Below are 18,534 nucleotides of genomic sequence, written 5' to 3'. Positions count from 1 at the left end.
GGGGTTCCCCCCCCCCCCCCCCCCCCCCCCGATAAATCCATAACAGGCACTTTGTCGTATTGCTACGCTTAGTGGTGTTTTATTATATTACGAGGCGGCTTTGTCCTAAGTATGGAGTTCACTATATTGAATAACTTATTTTTTGTGAAGTTCATCTAAAAATAAAATCGTAATATTATCTTCGATTGTCAATCTAATGGTCTATATTTAAACAATAAATGATTGACGGATATAATTAATAGAATTTTAAATGTGGGTAAGTTACAATGTTTAGGAAAGGCACAATACTAAAACCAGCACAAAAAAATAAAAATAAAAATAAAATAAAAAATTCAACGGCTTTTGCTCTTCCCGTTACAATAATACGTCCCTTCTCACACATTATTTCCAAAAATGATTGACGGATATAATGAATAGTAGAATTTTAAATGTGGGTAAGTTACAATGTTTAGGAAAGGTATAATATTAAAATCAGTACAAAAAAATAAAAATAAAAAATCCAACAGCTTTTGCTCTCCCCGTGCAATAATACGTCCCTTCTCACACATTATTTCCGGAGTAATGCTATTCGTAGTCGTTCACTGCGGCAGTCGTCCGATGTGGCATACACATAGCAGGTGATTATTTGATACATTAATGCGGTAGTTTTTTTATTCATTAATGCATCAAATAATCACCTACTATGTGTATGCCACGTAGGGTGACTGTCGTAGTGAGCGACTGTAAATAACATTATTCTTATTTCCGAAACATAGAGAAATCGTCTTTGTAACTTTCACATACAATATCAAGAAATCTTTCAAGGTCTTTCGTAATTAAAATTTTTAGGTTGTTTTCAGAAGTGAAAAATTAACATTTTAATTCAATCTTAAAACAAATTTATTGAAAGCTATTCGCACACAATTAGTGGCAAAATTGTGGTCCAATGACTGTAACTGTGAAAATTAAAATTATACTAAACACATAAACATTAATCCAAATTATGTTAGTTAACACAATTCTCGCATGAACCCATATTTCACAATCCAAAAATTTCTCCACATAAATTACATTCCCCTCTCGTTAACTTTCAAGCTTAATAAGTTTTATTTTACAACAAAGGATAACTTTTCCAACCATTATTACATTATAAAATGAAAAATAAAGGAAAAATGAACTAAACTAAACTTTGACTTTATTACCTAATCTTTACCAATTAAATAGTGAAAGATATATGACCCTTTGAATATTAGCATCAAATTAAAGTAATTAAACACAGTACTGTTCAAATTTAGTTAGTCTAGTACTCAGTGTATTTATAACCAAAAATAATTTAATGTAGCATTGACCAATGCCTTAGACCAATCAAAAAGTGAAAAAGCTCCTTTATACTTTAGGTTGTTTTCAGAAGTGAAAAATTATCATTTTAATTGAATCTACCTAATCTTAAGACGAATTTATTGAAAGCTATTTGAATGAATTACCCAAATAGTCATTGAACTTTACAAAAAGGTTTCATAAGGTCATTGAACTTTAATCATCACCGAACTTTGCAAAAAGTTTTCACGAGATCACTGAATTTTAAAAATCATCTCATTCATAACTGAACTTTGCAAATGGTTTCCAAAGAGTAACTGAACTTTGCAAAAGGTTTCTTAGGGGTCACTGAACTTTAAAAATCACTAAATTAGTAACCCCTAGTAAACATTTTGCAAAGTTCAGTGACCCGTGAAATTTTTTTACAAAGTTGAGTGATGAATTAGATGATTTTTAAACTTCGATGAATCCATGAAAACATTTTACAAAGTTTAGTGACCATTTGAGTAATTCACTCAAAGCTATTTACACACAATTAGTGGCAAAATTGTGGTCCAGTGACTGTAACTTTGAAAATTAAAATTATACTAAATATATAAACATTAATCCAAATTATGTTAATTAACACAATGCTCGCATGAACCCATATTTCACAATCCAAAAATTTCTCCACATAAATTATATTCCCCTCTTGTTAACTTTCAAGCTTATTAAGTTTTATTTTACAACAAAGGATAATTTTTCCAACCAGTATTACATTATAAAATGAAAAATAAAGGAAAACTAAACTAAACTAAACTTTGACTTTGTTACCTAATCTTTTACCAATTAAATAGTGAAAGATATATGACACTTTGAATATTAGCTGTTCAAATTTAGTTAGTCTAGTGCTCATGTATTTATAACCAAAAATAATTTAATGTAGCATTGACCAATGGCTTAGACCAATCAAAAAAGTGAAAAAGCTCCTTTATCCATTAGCCAAATAAAGATAATTAAGGAGGTCCCATCATATTCTATAATATTTTGCATATTAATTAATTCTTGAATTCATAAAGGTCAAGAAATAGATTTCATCACGCGATGAACATTGTATTTCAATTAATTCTGATTTATTTAGTTATTTCAAATTGGAAAATCGCTTTCAAAAACAGGAATTATTAATGACCACATATGAGAAAATGATTTTGATCATTAAAAGAAAGAATAAATGGATTGTTTTCAAGAATGTATAGGGCATGGAAAAACATGAGGCATTAAATATTCCACCGTCATTGTCATCCCAACCAACTGCACAACCATTCTTGTTTTTTCAAGTTCAATTATTTGGCGAAAATGTATGGTGTAGGTATCCTTGTAGAGTTGTGGTCTGTCATTACTGGTGGTTGTCTTATTTTCTGTATTTTTTTTTTTTAACAATTATATAGGTATTGAAAAGATTATTTTCTCAGTTTTATTATGTACTAGCGTTATATTAAAGATGTAATCATCAATATGGAAGTTTACAGTCGTTTCTACAAACATATTGAAGAAGATATTATTTAGAAAAAAAGAAAAAGAAAAAGAAAAACATATGAATATGCTGGTGGCTTAGTATTTGCAGCTACTCTACTTTTTGAACACTGTTTTTGGGCTTTTTGGAGATTATTTCAACCGAAGGTAAGTAGATCGATTATAGGATTCATCAGTATGACAACTTCAATACAAATTTGTTTGTGTTGAAAAATAAGAATTGCGGGTCGCTTATGTTGAGTTACTTGATCCACAAGACATCAAAATGGTTGGAAGGAACGACATGAATTTAAAATTCAAACCTAAACTCCCCATGACCACTTTTAACTCCCATATAATCTCCAATAATTGTCTAGAAAAAAAGTGAGAAAAGATGGTAAGGAATTATGTAAAATTCATAGCATGAAAAGTTACAAAATTAAGTACTTAAATTGTGAATAATAATCCCCTTCTATTATGATCCCGATTGAGACCATGGAAATGTTAAAATATGAAGAATTTGGTGTTTGGAAGTAAGGTGACTTAAACACAAAATAATCCTAGAATTATTCTTTCAAGTATTTTTAACTCATAATTTATGTTAAAGAATGTTTATATAATCTTTAATTGGTATCAGAGCCATAAGATTGAAGTCCTTATTATAATACGTGTTTAAATATGCAATTACATGATTCAATTGAGTTATTAAAATTGTATTTAAAATTAAAACCTTATGTAGTATTTAATGGTATCTTTTGATGGACATTGCTACATGTACATCAAGTTTTATATAATGTGTTACATAATGCCACATGTTACTTTATTATTTTTTCAATTAAAAAATACAGTCAACTTTTTCATACAATTTATTATCTTCACGTCATTTTATGTAACCCTTTAGTATCATTTTATGAACAAATAGTATAATTCTTTTTTGATTTACATGTCTAAAATTAACGAAGTTTTGAAATTATGTATATAATATACTGTAGATTTGACCTGCAAAATTTCACTAGTTTTCACTATTGTCTTTGGGAGAAAATTGAAATTTCAGTCGATTTTGCAGTCACTTAAAAAATTTAGTGCTTTCCGTACATTTATAAGAAAGTAGTCGACATAATGGTTTGCATGATAGGCGTTAGCAAGATGTGATTATTGAAAAATTTGATTGCATTTTAAATAATCCAATGATAAGTTGCCATGTGACATTATGTTAAGAATTACGTTACAAATTATATTTATGTAGCTGTAGCATGATTGCATTGATAATTATGAAGATAGGTATGATTAGAAAGGTACTTCAATGAGCTTTCGGACCATATAAAGAACACTAATTTTGAATCTAAAACGAAGAAGTTATGTGAATTTGAAATTTAGGTAGAAATCTGGAAAAAAAAAATGGAAAAGATAATGAGTAGTGATTTTTTATTTTTTATTTTTGCCTCACTCACTATGCATTGCATTTGTGTCCCAAATATGGTGTTTATGTATAGAAATTTTAAACCTTGATCACACATACGAACTTAGAACATCGAAATTAGTGGAACATCTCAATTATCGATCATATTTTTCATTGCACTATTAAGTAAATATGAGTCGAAAATTTATTTTTGACTTATGAGTACACTTTGACCAAAGATTTTATTATCAATTTAACTGAATGAAATATAAATCATACTATTTTACTATTTAAGAGTGACAAATCCTCTATTGATTGTTTACAACCTTTATAAGATTCTTGACATACCCGAACGATATCGTATTAGCAACCATTGGTAAAGCAACAACGTCACAAAAGTATGACTACCCTAATATAAGGTACTATGATGACTTCAAGTCAAAGGACCAATTCAACTATTGAACGTTAGAGATTAACTATTGACAATCAGGTAGTTATTCGTGTGGAATCTCCTAGCGAGTCTTCGATATTTTATTCTATAACAAAATATACACTTGTTCATTTAAGTGTCAACACACTTTAACTTGTGAGATCAGCTACCTACTTCGAAATGCCACAGGTGATGATCTATCAGCAATAACGATATCCATATCTAGTTGTTACTTACAACCATGGATAATTTAAGATTCAATGATATGTAATTTGTATCTCACAATCACAACTTTTTGTGATTAACAAATTACCAAAATTTGAATTTACAGATTCTATTATTTAACTTAATCGAATATTAATTAAATAATATATCTGTCAAAAAATTGCATCAACTATATATCAAAAGTCCTTATATCCAAAGTTGATTAAACCTAAGGTATAACACTTACAAACTCCAACTTGTACTAGATCCAATCAGTTATGTATCTAATTTCATAAGAGTTTACATGACTATCATATTTATACTGCGACAACTCTTTATCAATGGATTTACAATATTATCGATTGTGGAAATTCGTTTCTTTCTTTACATTATTTATTTGTATTATCTCTTTGATGACATGATATTGCCTTAATACATATTCGGATCATTAATGAAACCTTATTTCTTCGCTTGCACAATGACATTATTATTATCACAATATAATGACATGTGATCAATAATGTTAGGAACACTCCAAGTTCATTAATGAACCTCTTGATCCACATTGTAACTACTTGCTGCTCTGAAGTAATGGTGTATTAGGCTTTCACTATTGATTCAAATGTGATTTATTGTCTGGAAACTTTCCAACATACTGCTTAAGAGTAAACTAATATCCTGATTAAGACATGCTATCATTCTAATCTAATTAAAAGTTAGCATCAGTGTATCCTTGAGCTCTTAGTTCATATTCTCCATACAAAATCTTATTAAGATTTTATCTCTGTAGATTGCCCTGAGTTAAGTAATCTTTTGTATCTATCTCTATAGATCAAGTTTCTTCTCCCTTATCTTTCATGAAGAAGTCCTTTAAAAACCACAATTTCAATGATTGAAACGTAAGGATGTCGTTTCCTATTAATACATATAATATTAGAAATGCAATAATGCTCACACTATCTTTCTTGTAAACACATGGTTTATCTTCATTTTTGATAAAATCAAACCTTTTATTTGTCTCGTCAAAACAAAGATTCCAGCTCTTAGAAGTTTGCTTTAACCCATAAGTGGATTGATCAATCTTACATACATTGTTGACTTCTTTATATTCAAAACCTTCGAGTTATGTCATGTATTTTTCTTCTTGCAAGTTTCCATTAAGGAAAGTAGTTTTGACATTCATTTACCATATTTCATAATCATGATATGTAACAATTACAAGCAATATTTGATTGGACTTAAGCATGGCTACAAGCAAAAATGTTTCATCAAAGTCAACACTTTATCTTTGTTTGTAACCTTTTGCCATTAACCTCTCTTTATATGCACGAAAGTTTCTATCCATGCCACCCATTTGGTGTAAACCCATTTATAACCTATAGGTTCTATCCCATCAGATTGGTCGATCAAGGTCTAAACCTTGATTACATACATCGAATCCATCTCAGATTTCATGGCCTCTTGCTATCTTTTTGAGTCAACACTTGCCTTTTTTATGAGTAATTAGTAGGTTCATCATCATTGACTAATAATACTTGATTAGTAATCGTGGATTCACACATTTTTGAAGGTCAAATGATCTCACTAGATTTACACAGAGCTAACATGTCCTTAGAAGCTCTTCCTGATCAAGAATATGTCCCTCAACAAGTGTGAGATCAAACTTAGATTCATCTACTTGGTCAACTATATCTATGGACTCTTGAACTCCTTCAAGTTTTATTTTACTTCCATTGTCCTCTCCTAGAATGAACTCTTTTTATATGAATAAGAAATATTTTAAGATGAAGACTTTCTTCTCAATGAGATAATAGAATTGGTATCCAAATATCTGTTTGGATATCTACAAATATGTATTTATCAAATTTAGTTGCAAGTTTATCCGATTCAATACACTTCATAAGCATTACAATCCCAAACTTTACATGTGATAAATTTGGACTAGTAGCCTTTCCACAGCTTGTATGGATTTTTTGTTAACCGACTAAGATGGGACATGGTTTAGTATGTAGCATGCTACAATCAGTGCATGACCCCAAAATAGCTTTAGGGAAGTTTCCATGGCTTGTTATTAATCGCACTATATCTAATAATGTGTGGTTCTTCTGTTCTGATACACCATTATGCTATGGTGTATATGGTGGAGTACACTATCAGAGAATCTCATTCTCTTTTGGATAATTTAAAATTCTATGCCTCGTTCTAATCTTAATGTGAGAATATCTGCACCTATTTATTTCTCTACTTCTAGCTTGAATCCTAAACCCTTCAAGAGTGTCATGATTTAATTTCTTCAAGTATACATGACTATTTCTGAAAATAGTCATTAGTAATTGTGAAGAAATAAGAAAAACCTTATCTAATATTAATTGACAAGGTTCATATACATTACTATGTATTATGCCAATAATTATGTAGGATTTTCTCATTTTCAAGTAAAATGAGATTTGGTCATTGTACCTAACAGACATGATTCGAACTTGTCAAATAATTAAAAATCAATTGACCCAAAGTATACACCTCTATGTAATTTTGTAATTGTATTTTCATTTATGTGACTTGCCAGATATTGTTGCTATTCAGACTATCATTTCTATGCCTTCTAATTTCTATATTCGTTAAAGAATACATAGTATTTAGAATATAAAAGTTATTTCGTAATTTACCATAACCATTAAGATCTTATCAAGAAAAAAAGGAGCAACAATTGTCCTTAACATTGAAATAATTCATGTCCAAACATGAAATTCAAATTATGGTCTTGATAATGGTGAGAAAAAAATAACATTTATCTGATTCGAGTAATAAGCCTAAAGGCAATAACATAGTCAATACAGCAATCTTTGCTCACTTTTAACGTGCAGGTCAACTTCTTGTTTTTACAGCGTCTACTTCTATTTAGTTTCTTTATATTTGTATAAATATGAGATCCACATTTGGTATCAAATACCTAAGAAGCTAATGAAGTAAACATAAGCCTTACAATATTTTTTCCATCGACCTTTCATTTTATAATGAAAACAATGATAATTAGATTTGGTATTATCCTTCTTCACTTTGACCATCTTAGCCATCTTGGATGCTTTTCTAAAGCCTCTTTAGACTTTCTCTTAGTACCATTAGAGGAATCAATGGTTTGTCCACTATTAACTTTGATATTGGGCTGAATAGTCTTAAGCATTTTCGGCACCTCAGTGAATGTGCATTCAAGTTTATTTATGTTAAATTCATAATTAATTGTGAATAACTTTCTTTGATAGAGATTGCAGAACCAAGTCAATATTTAGTTCCTGGTTCACGATTGAACTCAATTAAGACAACTTTCCAATGCTAATCATCTTCAATACATGAGTATTGACTAAAGACTCCTTTGTCAGTTTGTACCTTTATAGTTGTTTAGAAGTCTCATATCATTCCACACATGATTATTATTATACAACTCTTTGAAATGAAATCACTCGTTAACATCTATACTCTCATGTTGCTTTTGTAATTCAGGCGACATAGCTTCAAGCATCACACATACTGTAGTATTATCGTCATCACAGTGTTTATTATAGCATCCACCTTTTCCTCAGTCCAGTCATCAGCATGTGTCTCTAGAAAGGGCTACTTAAGGACATAATCAATTTTCCATGCCTGAGAACAATTCTCAGATTGTAGTGCCAATAAAGAAATCTAATTTGATTGTTGGCATCTAGTATGCCACTTAAATACACATGGTTTTTCATGATTCAATAAAAATAAATGACGAAAAGTAAAAAATAATAATATGTAGAATACATCAATTAATTTAATATGGTCTTTTATTAAATTAATTATACTCTTACTGTTTAACTCAAATTTATAATCATCTCGCATAAATTTATGAAATTTATACTTGACTTCCAATGGGCTGGATCCTATTTGTTATATTAAGAACTTGAGTGTACACAACAAGCATTAATAAAACATTTGTGTAGATAATATTATCAATTGTATCTCTATACAACTTCCAAATCATTTAGCTGACAACATTTTGTTTAACACATCTTATGTGTTAGCTTAACATGCCCCTAAAATTTATCTTCTTGAGTATACTTAACAAAAAATAAACTTTAGTTAAGCTGGACCCATTATTCAGAAATATCTAATATTTCATAGGGTCAAAAATATCATTAATAGGCCAGCCTTGAGTTACTTAACAAGTTGAGACGATTTAGGACTTTGATTTTTCACTATAATAATGGAAGACAAATATAAATATGACTTAATATTTTGATGAGGGGCTTTAGGGCATCAAAGTTCTATGGAAATAGAACGCTATGAATGGGACTTTTCATTCATTATTAGGGTTGGTAGCGTTTCTGAAAATTAAATTGCGAGAGAGAAAAAAAAAATATAAGGCAAAAAACGTTGATTTGGAGAATTTATTGAAGAGAGATAATTCAAGCTTGCTGCAAGATAGTTTTTCACTTTTTATTCTCTTTTTCTTTGATGTATTTCAATTTTATTACGATGATTTGTTGCTAAATTCATTAATAGATCGAATAATTTAGCTTTAATTCGAAACTCTAGATTTTTTTAATTATTGAAAGGTTTAATTTTTATTAGATATTGTGAACTTTTTTAATATTTTAATGATTGCAATTAATTACTATTAATTGATTTGTGATTGATAGTGAATAGATATCTAAATTAATTGTTTAGACCAAATATTAAAATTCAATAATTTAATTAGAGGACAGAGATATATTTCTGAAATTACTAGAACTGTTAAATAAATTTTTTATTGTATTAATTCATTTAATTAGGTCAAAATTCACATATAAGTTCTTGTTTGAGCCACATTATTTGAAAAAAATACATTCTTCAATAGTGATTTGACATCATTTTAATCACATTCTTTAATAAAAATATATTACACGCAAATCCAAAATATTTTCTTATTTTTTAACCACACATTTTTCATCAATATACTATTCAAAAATGCATTTTCATTCCAATAATGTTGCTCAAACAAGGGCTCGATATAGAGAGTTTACTTAATTAATTAGAATAGAATATAAACATGGATGCTATGTTTATGTGTTATGCACATGGTGGTTGCCCTTATCGTAATCCTCCACAAATGAACAACTTGCATCACTTTCGAGTACATTTATACTATGCTATCATTGGTTTGCAACTTCAAGAATTAAATGATTGTTTCTCCGAGGTAAGTACTAAGTTACTCCTTTGTGTAGCTTGTCTATGCCCACAAAATTCACTCTCTGCATTTGACAAAAGAAAGTTGATTCAATTTGCTAAGTTTTATTCACAAGATTTTTTAACAGTAGATCTCTTCACAATAGAAGATCAAACCTAATTATTACAATTTTGATATTCTCTCTAACAAAGAGTTTGAAGAATTGAATGGCCTTAGCTCTCTCACACGGAAATTAGTTTTAACAAATAAGAACAAAGCATATCCACTGGTTTACAAGCTTTTAACTTTGACACTAATTCTTTTGATTGCTACGATTACGATAGAGAGAGTATTTTCTGCCATCAACATTGTGAAGGATAGATCGCGCAATCAGATTAGAGATGAGTGGATGAATGATAACCTTATTGTTTATGTGGAGAAAGATACATTCTTAATGATTGATAATGAAGTGATTTTACAAAGATATCAAAGTATAAAAACTCACAAAGAACAGTTGTAATGTATTTCATTTTTAGCATTATATTTGTGTTAAAATATTGTTATTTTTTTGTGCATTTGCTATTATCTCCCAGACTGGATCTTGAGTATCACACGACTTTGCTAGAATGATCAAGAAGCTCGTGTCAACGAATGTCTATTGCATTTACAAGTAGTTGTATAAATCTTGAAGATAAACATAACTTATAATATATCTATAACAAGGCAATTAGTTTCATTTAGTTGAATCTACATGAGATTTCAACTCAAGTCATGCTCAATGAGTTTTAATGATAGGGTAAACATATTTTTTAAGCTGATTATGTGAAAAACTCTCTAGTTTTTGAACTAAATTGCTGCTGTTTCTTTATGTTTAAGCAATTTTTTGAATTTTCATATGAGCATATCTTCGAGGTTACAATTTTAAATAAGTTTTTAGGGATTGAAAGCTTTTCAATTACTAGGCAACAATGGCAGCTGCCATTTTTTGACAGGATATTTAGATAAAAGCATCTCCAAGAGACTATTTAAATATGATATGCTCTCTATTTTAAAAAGTCATTCCTTAAAATCATACTTCAAAAAATTCTTTAAATTAACATTTTAATTTAGATAGTGGGTTTGGCGCTGTCTCTCTAATTAAATGCATTCAAAGTTTTCAACTTTCAATGTGGGAAGATAGTAAAATATTCTAGAGAAAAACTAGTTTTGTTATTAAATTTTAAAAATAAAAAACTTGTTGGAGTACTTCAAAATTTTAACTCTCTAAATTTATAAATACCCTTCACACGATAGAGTATCAACAACTGTTTTTTTTTTTTTTTTATCGGAATTAAGCTACTTTGCTAGAAAATGTTGACATCCTAAATAAAAAAATGTATTAGTGGCAATATATAGAATGATCTTCTAAATACTAGTGCTTAACTTGTGACATAGCACATCATTTAATCATTTAATTGATGAATCATTAAATACGTGGAACCTACCATTAATTTATTCACCAACTAAATGATATGTCATGTCACCGGTACTTAATAGATCATTTCCGTATATAGATCATGGCTTAGGAACATCATTTGTTATTTTAGCTTTAATAATTAGATGCTTCGAAGGACGTTCTTCGAGCATTGTCTTCAACATTGTTTCGTAAGTTCTTTAACTTCAGAAGTTCAACTTAACCAATTTGAGTCAGATTAATTAACTCAACAAAGATCATATGATGTAGGAATAGAATGAATTAAAGAAATTGAGGTTTAATTTAAGGCATTGACTCCAACTGTTTTCTGCTTCGCAGGAGGCTAACATGAGCTGCTTCATGTTTCATGGTGAACTGAAGTAAACAAAACCTTCTGCAGAAGGATTTCCTCTTTTTTTCAAATCAGTTTCACTGTAGCCATCTAGAGAATAAGAGCTAAATATTACTGAAAGAAAAGTTCACATCAAAAGAAAAGAGCTAAATATTACTGAAACAAAAATTCACATGAAAAGAAAACCACTTATAAATAGCCAAATTGAGGTTCCACAGTTTGCTAACTTAACTTCTCCAAAGACACAATGATTACTAAACAAAAAAATAAAATAAAATAAAATAAAAACCCTAACTTTGATGCAAATTAAACAATGGTAAAAAGATTTTAAGACAAGTCTGAGTCTTTTCTTAGTCAATACCCGAACCTATATTAACCTTGCTGATTGGTGAAACTCAAGATGCATTCTTCATCCAAGATGATTAACACGACACGGCAAGGATTATACAAGGTGCGTTCTTGACTTCTTTCCATTTCTCTCACATCCTACGGTAAACAAATCAATAATTTTCATTTATTCTTCATTTCAAGTATAAACTGCAACATAAAACAGTCAACAGAAAGATGTCAGAATGAAGAAACTGTATTTAATTAAGAATATGTAACGACAGTGTCAAGATTTAGGCGAAAAAATGTGGACCGCATCATTTGTGGTTGATCAAATATTTACCAGATGGTTGTGACACTGATTAGAAGCAGATTTGATAATGTAAACTTTCAAGTCTGTTTATCAGTCTACTAGTTTTCTTATCAAGTATCGGTTCGTTAGGAGTGCAGAGCATACTTCTAAAATTTATCACATTGGTGCCTAGAATAATTCTATTTAACACCATTGATGTCAATACCAGCCTAGATAGCACTAAATAAGATTAATGAGAAGTAAATTTGAACGGTTCATATAATTTTACCTTTAGTTGAATCAATCACACAGTGTCATCTAGAATGTGAGTGGTGTTGATCTCCGGTGGTGCTAAATGACATTATTTTTCTAAATAAACATTTCGTTCTTTCAGGCATGGAAAGCTCTAAAGGGAGCAAGAGGGCATAAGGGAGAATACATTAGATGTCTAAGCCGTCAATCAGTTTAAAAAGAAAAACTCACCAGAAAGCAGATCTTTGGGTCATGAACCTTCGCACAGCACAGAACCCTTGATCCTTTCAACAGTGCACTTGATCAGGCTATTAACAGTTGCTACTGAACCCAGAGAAAGTTTAGCTGTTGGAACTGAATCTACCAATATCTGAAAGGCGACGGTCAGTAACGAACCACCAGAACCAACCTCAGGATTAATCCCTCCGGCTAGATTTATAGGTCCATCAGGAAGTATAGCGAAACCAGATGGTAAGAGGGCAACATAGTCTGGATCACCACCACTTAAGACCACATTCATTGCAACAATATCAACTGGAGCATATATAACATAGGAGCCTGTTGAATCAGTGCAACTCTCTTGTAGTATCAGCATATTGCTTTGGCTAGAATTCGCACTCTGCACATTACATTTTCAACAGCTTATGAAGAACAGTCCAGTCATTTGAGGTAAAATTTCTTATATAAATCAACAACTTACATTAACACGCAGTAACGAGACAGAATTGCCTGGATCACGGCCATTTGCTATGTGTGCCATTTCTTGAACAAGGCCCCCATTAGAAAGAATATCCCACTGTAATTGTGATACAGGATAAATTATGAGTAATTTTTTATAGGTAAGACATTTCAAGAATCCTTGTAACATTCCAATAACAGCTGAAATTGTAAAGAGTAGAGAAGCTATTGTTTAATCTTATATAAAGGATTTTTGTTTTTTGGTCATATCTGTAATGTCCATTGATTATTTGGTTTCTTAGCACGAGATAAGAATCTATTTATTTTTACTGTTTTATTTGATCATAGTAGCTGCTGAGGTAATTTAAGATCAAAGATTGACTGAAACTAAGTTTCAGGACTCGAGAAAAATATTTCATACCTCATTTCTTGAATTCTCGTCACGAAGAAAATCGAAAACTCTTTTTGGTTGAACTGGGAGCCAAAATGAAGTAGCAGCACTTAGCACAATACCAGGAGGCCTGCCTGGATCGTCCACACTCTTTCTTGTCATAACCCTAACATCATCAGCTCCACTTCCTGACATTGTTGTCCATGTGTGTGCAGTTGAAGCACCGACACCAGTGCAGAAGCTCATTACCATTCTTTCTGCCAGCTTCAACATACTCTTTCTACCTTCTGGAGATGATATCACTGCAACAGTAACTATACAAATTAGCACAGGCTAAAGAAATCCTGTTAACTAAAATTTCAGTTCAAGTAAAAATTGTAAAATGTCAGTACCTCCAACATCTCCTGCTGAAATATTATTGGCCATTACACTTGCAAGACGTTCACATTGTCTATCCAACGTCGCCACCCAGCGTCTTGCCCCAAATGCGAGACCAGAATTGACCAGTGGTTTGTAGATGTTGTGAACAGCTCTATCATCTACCTCAACATGTTCCACCCATGTTACCTGAGGATAAATAGGAGCATATTCACAACTAGCATTATATAGGGCTATATTTATTTAAATTGACATATTAACTTGAGAATAGGTTATACCTTTGAGTAACCATTTGGCAAATCTTGGATCAAACAACCAGATGGCCTTCGTCTACACCGGGATACAGAGGCATCTCTCAGATTGTCTAAAGAAACATCAACCACAGCCCATGTACCATCACCATGCTGTTTGCAATATCTTGCAAAATAGAATTCGCGAGTTGGAACCAATGGGGAAGGGACCTGGAACTCAGCGGTCATCTATAAAGATAATGCATTAGGATTAACAATTTATAAGAGTTGCTGAGAAAATATCAGCTCTTAATCAGTGAAAAGTAGCAATCACCAAGAAAATTGATTTGTATGCATACCACTTGTAAAGCTCCATTATAGTTGCCTGCCACTCCAGTTGATAAAACTTCAACAGTCATTGCTCTCGAGACAATGCTGGAGAACACGCTTCTCCATTGATTCTGTAATCACAGAAACCAAAACTGCTGATTAAAACGGAATCAAAAAATTATATGCTTATGTCCAAATATGGATTCTAGAAATCCTACCACATCCATCAGAATTTCAACCAAGCTGATATGATTCATTATCACAACAGCAGACTCTCGAGATGCCTCAGATTTCAATCCCAAGGGTTTTGGCCCAATCCCACGAGGGAAATTCCTGACATATTCCTCTTCACTCAAAGTCTCTATATTGTCCATGCTAGGTATCCATAAAGGTTCTTCTGTTTGAGCCATTCGGATTAACTCCTCCATTGAAGCAACAGCCAACTCAATGATCATGGGCTTGTTGGCATCAGTTGGTCTGGAGACTGACCTAAGAAGATCAGCTGCACCATATATCTCTCCTGCCATGCCTGTATGTGGTCCAAAATTTCCCGGTCCAAGATCAAGTGAACGAGATGATCCAGGAGAAAGACTTGCATAAGAAAGCATAGGTTTTCCAACATACTTTGCTGCAATTCCAGAAATCCTATCTATCTAGAAAGATGATACCCATGTAAATAAGTTAAAAACTACATATTAAGATAAAAGTCCTAATGTCTCATTTATTTTCTTAATCATTATTAAAGACATAATTTAACAAATTGATTATAATAAATTTATACAAGCATATCTTATTGAAGCAAGAACCTTTAAACACCTATTATAAAGAAATATTCCAAATACAAATGTCTCTAGTCTTCTTTTATTACCTCTTCCCTTAAACGAGCATTCTCGATCCTCAAATGCTGCTCATCAAATGACATCTCGCCAATGGCCGCTGGTCCTCCACAGTTGGGACAAGTAGCATTGGTAAGAGCTTCTTTATACCTTATGTTCTCAGCATGAAGCTTTTCATTTTCATTCCTCAGCTGTGTGTTCTCATGGCGCTCATGTTGAGACTGAAATTATTAATTCTATCAAAGTTAAACTTCCCATATAAAAACACATCAATAAACTAATAGAGTGATAATCATTGGTAAAAATTTTAAGCCTAAGAATTCTGAAAGATAAACATATTACCTTCATTTGAGTACGCTTGTTTTGGAACCAAAATTTTACTTGTAAAGGCTCCAATCCTAATTGACGTCCAAGCTCTTTCCTTTGTTTATCATCTGGGTGAGGGCATTCCTTAAAAAAACTATAAATGAAAATATTTCGTGAAAAAAATGAATAAATGTCTCTTAATTATTTAATTCTGTCCGGCACTTGACTTACGCTTCCATTTCTGTGATTTGATGCTGGGTATGGCGATGATAACGCTTCTTTTTGGGGCGTGGATTTGGATCTCCATCATCACCAGAAGGTGCTTCCATTATATCAGTCACCGATTTGCTGTCGAATTCATCATCCTTAATAAGGTCCATCTCATTTTCTGGTGTTTTATGGATCATGTCCAGCAAGGAATGGTGGCTATCAAACATGTTTGGCTGAAACATCATGATGTTCTTAAGTAACAAACTTAAAATTTTCCAATCAGCTGCAAGAGGATGAACAAAAGAATTAAGCGAAACAATTTAAACAAAAAGTTAATATAATTAAGAAATAATTATAGTTTACAACAATTGACATGAGAGACAAGCTTAAAATTTTCCAATCAGCTGCAAGAAGATGAAACAAAAGAATTAAGCGAAACAATTTTAACAAAAAATTAATATAATTAAGAAATAAATATAGTTTACAATAATTGACATGGCAGAACTATACATCAAGAAAAAAAGGATTACGCCATATGAAATCTGGAAATGCGATTAGGGAATAAAAAAATTCTATTAAGGCTCAGATCTTGTGACTTTTGAGAGTGTGTAATTTATGAAAAAGGTGCTTTAGCGTTTATATCGAGAATGATTTCATTGGAAGTGCTTTTATTCCCTAGTTCTTTGTTTAATCAGATCTTGAAATGGTTTGACTCTTGACACAAAACAGTATATCATAAACACTTTTTAACATGACAACGAAATTAATTTTTGTGGGAACCTGATACTGTTCATCAGAATTCTGTTTAAATTTTGAGAAATAACAATGTAAAAAATGGGATGATAAGAGTAACTCTATATATGTATCTTGAATTCTTCTTGCATTCAGTGGAATTTTAGGCTTGCAAAATTCACTGACCTTTTTTATAGGTTTTCAGACTCGCCTGAAAATTCTTGGCACGAGACTTCTTCCTATGCCCTTGAAGCTGCACATCTTCACCATGAAACCCTAGAAACTTCTCTCTCTCTCTCTCTCTCTTTATATATATCTTTCTCCCTCTAAATTGAGGTCTAGCTTTTTGGTTTTGATTTTGGTTTTGGTTTTTAGAAGGTAGTGCGTTGAGGTCAACAGATTCTTTGGCAGTGTCTGAACAAAAAAAATGGGATGGTTACATGTAACAACAGACTGGAATTTACTTAATTCTGGTTAGTGGGTTCTCAAAGAAGACTTCTTTTCATCTGTCCTTACGTGCCAAATATAGAACTAAAAGACCAACACGGATTTGACACAGTGTGAAACCTTTGACACTGGAAAATTTTTCAAGCTGGCATTTTATTTAACGCCCACGTATATTTCGGTGGAGTTTTACTCTCCTCTTTTCTCCCTGCAAAATAAAAAAATAAATAAGCAATATTAGAATGCCAAATTCATCACAGAAAATTAAACTTAATTATTCGCAAGGTGAAAACTGAAAATCTGGTTTTAGAGAACTGAAGTGAGAATAAACAAACAGTATAACAAGTGTGTGTAGGTGTGTGTGGGTGTGGTCGTTTGACTTACTGTTCTTGAAAGTGGATAGAAACCCTATAAAACCCTATTCAGGTTTTACGGTTAGAGACAAGCAAAGCAGGTCAGATCTGGTTTTGAAGTCAAAGGGTTGATGAAAAAGCAGAATTTGTTTAGAACTGTGAAGAGTGGTTTTGAGGTTTATTGCTAAGGACGCCTTTCTTGTGAGTAGAATTTAAGAAGAATAGTGAGGACATGGAAATGAAAGGGAAAGGGAAAAAAAAAGAAAAAGAAAAGAAAAGCAGATAAAAAATGTGAGAGAGAGAGATAGATGGTGATGGGATAAAGAAGGAAGAAGAGAAAGGGAAAAGGCAGAGAAGATGGAGGAGTTATTGCAGAGCGCATAGAGAGCCAGCGATAGCATTTATGGTTGTTTATTGCTAATGAGAGAGAAGACTATGGGGTTGGTATCTTACGTTTAAATTTCCTCTATGTAAACGTAACATTTTCCATACATACACGTAAATATTTGTGTGGGGATGGTGGGGTGGGGTCTGTGCTCTTTACTACATCTTCAACACAGCTCACTTCTAACTGGACCCAATTTTTGAATTTCATTTTCCATTATATTTTACACCCATAAACACATGTACAATCTTTCACCCAAATCATGACATTTCAGATGAAAAATAATTTAAATCGTGATATTTCTGACTAGGATGCGGTAGAGAGAAACGGGATGGGCAGGAGGGTCGACTCGACATTGGAGATGTCATGATTGAGTAACAAAGAGGCGGATTGTGATTTGAGTAGATGCCAAATTTTGAACTTCTTTTTTTGTGTGTTTCACAATCATATAATAACAGTCTACTCAAATCACGACATTTTGAACGACAAATCATGGAACCTCAAATGACAAGTGGTAGAGAGAGAAACATGGTTTGGATTGATCCACTAGACGTCGGATATGTCATGATTTAAATAGTTTTAAATCATATCATAATTT

At 31.7% G+C, this 18,534-nt stretch overlaps 2 protein-coding genes across 3 annotated transcripts in view; both read right to left on the bottom strand.

The window, feature by feature from the left end:
- Positions 1–8,823, bottom strand: part of LOC111395207 (homeobox-leucine zipper protein PROTODERMAL FACTOR 2-like) — a 14,347-nt gene extending 5,524 nt beyond the window's left edge. The window contains exons 1-5 of the mRNA XM_023021207.1: positions 8,701–8,823; positions 8,347–8,429; positions 7,877–8,071; positions 7,066–7,133; positions 6,426–6,563 (exon numbers count right to left, since the gene is read on the bottom strand). Of these exons, the coding sequence (XP_022876975.1) occupies positions 6,426–6,563; positions 7,066–7,133; positions 7,877–8,071; positions 8,347–8,429; positions 8,701–8,823 (607 nt within the window). The remainder of the gene's footprint in view (positions 1–6,425; positions 6,564–7,065; positions 7,134–7,876; positions 8,072–8,346; positions 8,430–8,700) is intronic.
- Positions 8,824–11,945: 3,122 nt separating this feature from the next.
- Positions 11,946–17,948, bottom strand: LOC111395983 (homeobox-leucine zipper protein MERISTEM L1-like). 2 transcript variants are annotated; one of them, XM_023022224.1, is made up of 13 exons: positions 17,583–17,948; positions 16,941–17,406; positions 16,044–16,305; positions 15,849–15,966; positions 15,539–15,727; positions 14,889–15,323; positions 14,700–14,801; positions 14,389–14,589; positions 14,125–14,299; positions 13,763–14,034; positions 13,364–13,459; positions 12,895–13,282; positions 11,946–12,329 (listed from the first exon to the last, which is right to left on the bottom strand). In XM_023022224.1, exons 3-12 carry the CDS (start codon positions 16,265–16,267, stop codon positions 12,914–12,916), a joined length of 2,181 nt encoding a protein of 726 aa, XP_022877992.1. In that variant the 5' UTR covers positions 16,268–16,305; positions 16,941–17,406; positions 17,583–17,948; the 3' UTR covers positions 11,946–12,329; positions 12,895–12,913. The 2 variants fall into 2 exon arrangements, with proteins under 2 accessions (XP_022877992.1, XP_022877991.1); XM_023022223.1 differs by having other exon boundaries at positions 11,946–12,278; positions 17,583–17,946.
- Between the last annotated feature and the right edge of the window lie 586 nt (positions 17,949–18,534).

Source organism: Olea europaea, chromosome 6 (assembly GCF_002742605.1).
Source record: "Olea europaea var. sylvestris chromosome 6, O_europaea_v1, whole genome shotgun sequence".
Taxonomy (NCBI): Eukaryota; Viridiplantae; Streptophyta; class Magnoliopsida; order Lamiales; family Oleaceae; genus Olea; species Olea europaea.
Note: the sequence above shows the minus strand (reverse complement) of the source record. Positions and strands in the feature narration are given on the sequence as shown.